This window comes from Sycon ciliatum, chromosome 5, assembly GCF_964019385.1.
Source record: "Sycon ciliatum chromosome 5, ocSycCili1.1, whole genome shotgun sequence".
Classification (NCBI taxonomy): domain Eukaryota; kingdom Metazoa; phylum Porifera; class Calcarea; order Leucosolenida; family Sycettidae; genus Sycon; species Sycon ciliatum.
Genome location: NC_088647.1, coordinates 28834737 through 28842469, shown reverse-complemented (window position 1 = coordinate 28842469; position 7733 = coordinate 28834737). Strand labels below are relative to the sequence as shown.

The 7733-nt window shown below is 45.6% G+C and overlaps 1 protein-coding gene across 1 annotated transcript; it reads left to right on the top strand.

Moving 5' to 3' along the window:
* Positions 1 to 1493: 1493 nt before the first annotated feature.
* On the top strand, positions 1494 to 5929 carry LOC135816711 (uncharacterized). Its single transcript, XM_065329836.1, has 3 exons — positions 1494 to 1668; positions 2240 to 2592; positions 4540 to 5929. Exons 2-3 carry the CDS (start codon positions 2320 to 2322, stop codon positions 4852 to 4854), a joined length of 588 nt encoding a protein of 195 aa, XP_065185908.1. The 5' UTR covers positions 1494 to 1668; positions 2240 to 2319; the 3' UTR covers positions 4855 to 5929.
* The last annotated feature ends 1804 nt before the right edge of the window (positions 5930 to 7733 follow it).

The following is a 7733-nucleotide window of genomic DNA, read 5'->3' as shown; positions in this document are numbered from 1 at the left end:
TAGGCCGCTACTCGACTCACTACTACTCGCACTGACGTCGTTATGTTACTGTATACTACCGGTACTACCGGTGGTACTAGTACAGTCGTACTAGTAGTACTAGTACGGAACATTTTGTGTTTATGCTCGTCGTTGTTCGAATAACCAATCTGAGCGCCGCAGGAACCTTGCCCTTGGCGCGCCCTACGCTTCTTCGTCACCATGGTCACGCATGGGTAGACCATGCATGGTAGACTCCCGATCCCAGGATCTCTCAAGTCTCATGTATTGTTCGCGGTGGGAACATAATGTTGACTTCAAAAATAATTGAAACATTATTTTTTAAATGTTTGCGTTTGAAAATAATTGGCGGACTACATAGTCATTGTACTGGATCGTAGATGTACGAGCACCTAGACAGCAAGAGGCAAGACTACTACAGTAAGATCGGGCGCCGAAGAACACCTCGCCGAAGAACACCCAGGCTGGAAAACCGGCAAAATTTAAGAACAGTCCATGATCCAGGCTAGAATTATCAGATAGAACACTAGATCTACATAATCATTCCCGTATGTCACATGACTGTCGCCTTGGAGTCGACCAATGACAGATCAAATTACGCGGGCTGGAAAGCGCGATCCTGCCTGATGAATGGTGATGGAACTAGTTCCACTGCCCGTCGTCAAGTGACGACGGGCAGTGGACGGAATCCACTGCCCGTCGTCACTTGACGACGGGCAGTGGACAGAATCCACTGCCCGTCGTCACTTGACGACGGGCAGTGGACAAAATCCACTCATGAGTCTACCATTTCAATGACAAGCTTCTGTGGTCTGAAAGTACATGCAAAAGTCATGTACTGTAGTCCGTGTACGTCGGTTGTCGAAGTCACTCTCACTCAGCTCACACAGTCACAGCAGTCATACAGGACTCGAGCCACAGCATGGTTCATGTAAATAAAGATTGTGAGTGATCTGATTCTCCTTGCGACCTTGGCTTGGGTGCATACGGGAAACACGTTCCAGTCACTCATCCTCGGCCAGTACCGCTGTTCATCCAGCCCTTGCCGCTATCGCGGCGCGGGCTGGATTCCGCGGTACTGCCCTCATACTCGTGCAGGAACCTGTACTTGTACATGTATGGGAGGTGAGTACATGTCATGTACACGTGTAAACAGTAACTGCTACATGATATTGTGTATATATGTACAGTCATTCCCATTTACGACACCCACTAGTACACCCACTACAAGTGTAGTTTAGAAGTACTACATTGCACTACATGTACATGACTGTACATGTACATGACAAACGTCATGACGTCACTCGACTCGCCGCGCGCGTGAACGGTCTGGCTAGAATCAAAAAATTTTAAAAGAACTTTCCTAGGCTGCGCTCGAGCCCCTGCGTTCTTCGGCGCCCGATCTTACTGTACATGACTTATGTAGTACTACTACTACTACTAGTACTAGTACTAGAGTACTAGTTCATTCAGTAACACTCACTGGAGCAGTGCATAGCCTGGTGGTGGCCATTAGGTATTTCTGGTATTTGCAGATTACTTGTATGGAGTCGACCCTGCTAGTTACATAGAGGAGAGTCGTTTTTTGCTAATCGGTTGACGTTCGTTAGCTAGCGGTGTTTTGATCTTACTCGTACAAACTAGCCCAGCGTAGCGTGCACTGTGACGGTAAGAGCATGAAAAAAACTGGTACATGTAGACATGTAGTGGAGGAGCAGACAATTGCACAAAATTTAAAATAATGCTGTGATCTAAAATAGAAAGTTCTAGGTACGTACAGAGAGGCAGCTCCCATTTGTATGATGCTTGTCAGTGTTTGTGAAGGTATTGAAACTTGACGTATGAAAAGAATTTATGAGGAAAACTCTGAAATTACAGTACTCGTAGAAAAAGATTTTAACAAAACAATCAAGCCGTGATGAAAAGTATGTAGCATGATATTTGAACTTGTAGCATATAGCACGCACTGGAGCAGTCATGGAGACACCAGTAGTCTTCCTGTGGAAATGACATTGATTTTGGAGTTTGCTGTTCAAACATGCCGCCACGCAAGCAGTTAGTGACACCCAATTGCTATATTCTACATTGTATGTGTGCGTGTGTGCGTGTGTGTGGTCTCCGTTACGTATCTCTGTGTTTTTTGCTATGGAGTCTAATATCTCTCTCTATCTCTCTCTCTCTCTCTCTCTCTCTCTCTCTCTCTCTCTCTCTCTCTCTCTCCGTCTCTCTGTCTCTGCAGAGCAAGCTGTTCAGTGTACTGGACAGTCATATGGAAGAACCATACAAGGTCACTGAGATAGCTCGCCACAGCTAGTCACTATGGACGCTAAAGCCCTCGCTGACCATCTAACCAACTTCTACTCTGGAAAGACAGCAGCACGTCGACTCGCCGATGATGAAGTTGCGGCAAATGTCATGTGCAGGGTGTCCATGGTACAAAGTGGTACTGTGCCGACAAGGCTGAGTGAGGCATCAGGACGGCGCACGGCGTTCGTTGCCGGCCGAGATACTGCCTGCCGCGTTCTGCCGTGCAAGTCACCATATGATGTCCTGCTCGCCCTCGGTCTAACACGCGAGTTCATCACCCTCAAGGTAACAGCTACGGGAAACCAGTACCTGTTTTAAAAAAATGGCTAACAGCATCAAATGAGCCTGGAAGTGTTTTCAACTTGTGGGATGCGAGCTACAGTCAGACCTCGCTTAACCGCACACATCCGTTTTCCACGAAATTATCTGGGTAGGTGAGGGAACCGGATAATCGACCACACATACTGTATGTATGCATGACATATGCTGTAAATCGATAACCAACGATTTTCTTCCGGATGGCGAGGGATCCGGATGAAAGAAGACCGGATAAGCGAGGTCCAGGCTCGTGTTATTTGTATGGGATGTGATCTACCATGCTCTTGTAATGTGTGTACAGTCCATTCATCGGAAACTGGCCCGCTGGCTTTTGAAAGTCGGATTTGGGCCGAATTGAGGATCAAAAACCCACTTTAAATCTCAAAATCTGGGTTTTTGATCTGCTTCTCCATACATTTTGCCATGGCATACCTGTCCTAATTTTGTAAAACCTGGCTGAATTTCTATTTCCCTGTTCTTGGACTTTTCTGGCCTCAAATGTGGCAAGGAGTAATTACACGGGTCACACAATGCAGGATGCACTGTTGTTTTCACGATATCTACAACTATGTGAGAGAGACAACAAAAAGTTAGGGTGCCAGTTTCCAATGAATGGACTGTAGTATGTGATCTACCATGCTCCTGTACTGTGTGTAGTATGTGATCTACCATGCTCCTGTAATGTGTGTAGTATGTGATCTACCATGCTCCTGTACTGTGTGTAGTATGTGATCTACCATGCTCCTGTAATGTGTGTAGTATGTGATCTACCATGCTCCTGTAATGTGTGTAGTATGTGATCTACCATGCTCCTGTAATGTGTGTAGTATGTGATCTACCATGCTCCTGTAATGTGTGTAGTATGTGATCTACCATGCTCCTGTAATGTGTGTAGTATGTGATCTACCATGCTCCTGTAATGTGTGTAGTATGTGATCTACCATGCTCCTGTAATGTGTGTAGTATGTGATCTACCATGCTCCTGTAATGTGTGTAGTATGTGCAGTTGTACACCACTGTAGTGTATGGTGTTAACATAGAGTATGTTTAGAGTATGTTTAGCTATACTGATCTGCAAGCACGTGTAAAAGCGTATACCGTATTTTCCCGAATATAAGTCGACTTCGATTATAAGTCGACCACCCCAAATCCAGGACTCAATTTCATTAAAAAAGTTTTGATAGCTCCATGACACCCACACATACAAAATGATGAGTTCTCTGCGAGGAGAGATCATATCATGCCAGTAAGACAAAATCTGAACAAAACCAGTGTCAGTCGCAGGACGAAAGTTCACATGGTTCATACGGTAGTGCTTTTTTGTACGGACACTGCAGTCACTTCATTTGTTGTGCCAGATTCCCGTATGTAAATCGAGTTCCGTTTGTAAGTCGGCCCCCAGCTTTTGGGCGAAATTTCTGGCGCACAGAAGGTCGATTTATATTCGGGAAAATACGGTAAACGTCAACTAGGACAAGTGATAGATATTCGCCATAATCTCTACAGTTCCAGTGACATATGACAAGAATCCACCTTTCTGTGGCCAGTGGCACACAAGTAATGCTGACGGCTGGGTACACACCCAGCCGTCAGCATTACTTGTGATGAACACGGTGGATGTCTGTGATTTGTGTGGTCATGAACAGGGTGAATGTCTGTGTTTTGTGTGGTGATGAACAAGGTGGATGTCTGTGATTTGTAGCAAAAATCTGGGAACGGTGTATACTCCGGAATACGGTTCGTAACACAGGCCCAACCGAGCGTCTTTACATTATGCATATTTACTCACAGCTGTGTGACGGTGCTAAGTCTACATCACCCGATTGTTCTGGATGCAGAATGATGACGATTTGCAGTGCCTGAAAACTTGATGCGTGTGCTTTGCTTCCGGATCTTTTGCTTGTCCCTGTGCAGTGCGAGGTGGACAAGAATGATGCATGGCTGCTGCTCTTCGAGGCCAAGATTGTCAAATGTAATGACAGTCATGATGCTGCTCTTGCCCAGGCTCATCAACAAGACGTGCCCCATGACAAACCCGCAAACGCTCACTTGCCGAAGTGCGTGCCAGCAACGTGGAGCGGTATAGTGGAGCTTTGCCGCCAGTTCTACCCCGGTGCCGTGCATGACGTGATGCGGCATCTGAGCGAGTTCCGTGCGTGCTCAGTTGCCGATTACGAGAAGGCGCACGGCGTGAATTTTCTCTCAATAAAACGATCGCCCAGCCAGTAATGGACTATAGCAGATTCATGGCACTTGCAGCTCCTCGCTCGGCCTGGCAAACGCGTCTTTTTCTCTACTGTGAATTACGCCTCTTGGAGCTCTTCACTGGTCAAGGGTTTACGAAGAATGAGTCGGATGCTGTCACAGTGGGAAATGAAGACCATTGGCCGTGTCTCCGAGAATACGTGTGTGAAAATGCCGAGCTGGCCACACAGCTGAGCTCCGGTACGGCATCTCTCGTCAAACTGCAAGTAGTACTGCCGGATGAACTGCAGTAGTAATTATTACAATGGTGATGTTTGTTTGAAAAGGGTTTGCTCCCCACACTGGAGCTCATGCTACTAGTATTTGTTTGTTTGTTTGTTTAGCTTCATTTTCTTTCACCATAGGCACAGGAGAAATGCCTTCTCACTGGGCGTATTGCCACAGTTCTCGCAAAATGATGGAGATGTTTTTTTTATGTTCACCTTGAAGTTGATTTTGAAGCAGTGAACTCATGATCGTCGTATCATTATTGAAGGAGCCAGGTCAGTTGGTATGATGAGATGCCATCTTTGAGCTAAGTTAATTTATAGTAAAGAAAGGGACCAAGGAAGTACGTTGTATTTCTCGCCGGCCGAGCGCAGCGAGATAGGCGAGAACTGATTTCTCGCGAAATATATTTTGTTGCAAATATGGCATCTGGTGTGTTCTTTATTGTCGCTTCTTTTCCTGACTTCTTCTGTCAGTTTTGAGTCTTACCAGTGTCCCTGCCCTCCTGCACTTCATTTATGTGCTTATTATCATTGCTATTTTATCACTATTTGCCGTGATGTGATTACCATGCCTACATGATGCCTAATCGCCATTGGGGATATACACCCGGTTTTTATCCCTCACAACTGTGTACGTCGGCGCAAGGGTTTTTTCCCGGCTGGCTCGGTTCAGAAAAATTAATCTGACGGTCCCAAGTGGTTCTGAATCATGGCCTATTTTTGCTATCCACTGGCACGCCTATTCTATCTGAGACACTCTGTTCTCAGTCCTTGCTTCCATACCTCACTCATTATCCGGTTCACATCTGGCTTCGGCCAACTACCCTTCACTTTGTGTAGTGTCGTTATTGCTGTCTATGTCTCTGTGTGTGCCAGTATATGTGGAGCGAGAAACGTTATGCTATAATGTTCACTAACACCCCAGTTACTTGAGCTAGCTAGCATGCGATAACATTGCACAAAGCTGACCTTATAATTATGTAGTTTCTTTGGTGCTTTTCTTTACTATAAATTATTAAAGGGGAAGTTAAGGGGGTTGGGGACAGTTAGGCCCAAACATTTAATTTCAACATCAGCCCAATCTGACATCAGGTTTGAATAGGTACAGCCTTATATTTTCGCTTAGTGACATCAGTTTTTCAATTGCCTGAATAGGTCTTGCCAAAACCACAATTTTCCTGGATAACACACAATATCGCAAAATCCGAGAATTGATGAGAAATCGTCCATAACACCAGATAGGACAGAAAATATGACATAAAATTACACAGGCTGTTCGAGGTATTCACTAAGATGATATCAACACCGAAAAATGTACACTTTGGTTGACGATGGGATCCAGGTCGTCATTTCCTGGAGAAGAACAAAAAGACGCAAAAAATGAAACTTTGAATATTTTTTGCAGCTTATTTTTTAGTTTGCCTCATATGTGGATACTTCAAATACGTTCTATAAGTGGGTTGGAACAGGTTTACCGTGGCGAAAATAGGGGTCACCGTGCATATTCTGGAGAAAAATCCAAAAAACTGTCAAAATTTGCGTAAAATTGGTACATTCACGTATCTATATTGCTTGTACTTCTCTGCTGCTGCTTTGGTCATAGCTTATTGAATTCTTGGCTGTTAGGTGTTGCATAAACTCGCTAGAGCCCTCGGCGTTCAGAACAATACAAGGATGGAATAGCTGAACTTGTGAATTTGCCGGAAAACCCTGGGTGCACGCATTATCGATAGCTACTTTTCTCCATGATTACTCTCCTGTTGGTACTTGGTTTTGATACATGTACATGTAGCAGTGATAGCGCTTACCACAGCCCCATATCAAACTACAATGAAAGCTGACATGTTGGAACGAATCAGACAACATTGAGTCCTCCTGTTCTTCAACTATGCGAGCTAGAACGTGTCCCCACACTGGCAAACATGATTGTATTTTACGGTGCGCACAAACAAGTGAAGCCCTGTGCCACAGGGCGTTACTTACAGTTGGGTTGCTGCTGGTTCTTGGCTAGGTGTTCAGCCACCGCTAATAGTATCTTCCTTGAGGCTGTCACCCGCTTCTTACCTCCGATTTGCTCCTTCATCAGTCTGGAAATGGCTGACTCACCACTTCGTTTGTAGGACAAGACAAAGTGCTTCATCACCAACCCACTAGCAGCTGCCCGCACTGCAACTGATTTAGAAGCACGTTGCTTGGACCAACGGTTGAAGGGTGGCCAGCCGCTTTTGCTGATATTCTGCAAACTCCTTCGCCGAACATGCTGATGCAAAAGTGACAGAGTGCTACAGGATACTGGCATCAGGGCGAGCTTCGACAATTTCAGCTGGGGCCGCAACATCCGCAACAGCATCATGAGCAGCGAACTCATTCCCAACGATGAACTATAAATCAATGTGAGGCTGTAGCTTGGGAGCTCCGGTATCGCGGTTTAGGGATCAGAGTGTTCACCCAGCACAAAATGCACACCATCGACACACACATGCGTGCACACATACACACATACACACACACACACACACACACACACACACACACACACACACACACACACCTGGTCCTGGTCCTGGTAAACACTGCCATTACGGTCACGTGTCCCCTTACGGGGCCGACAATATAGAACGACGAGAGGGACCA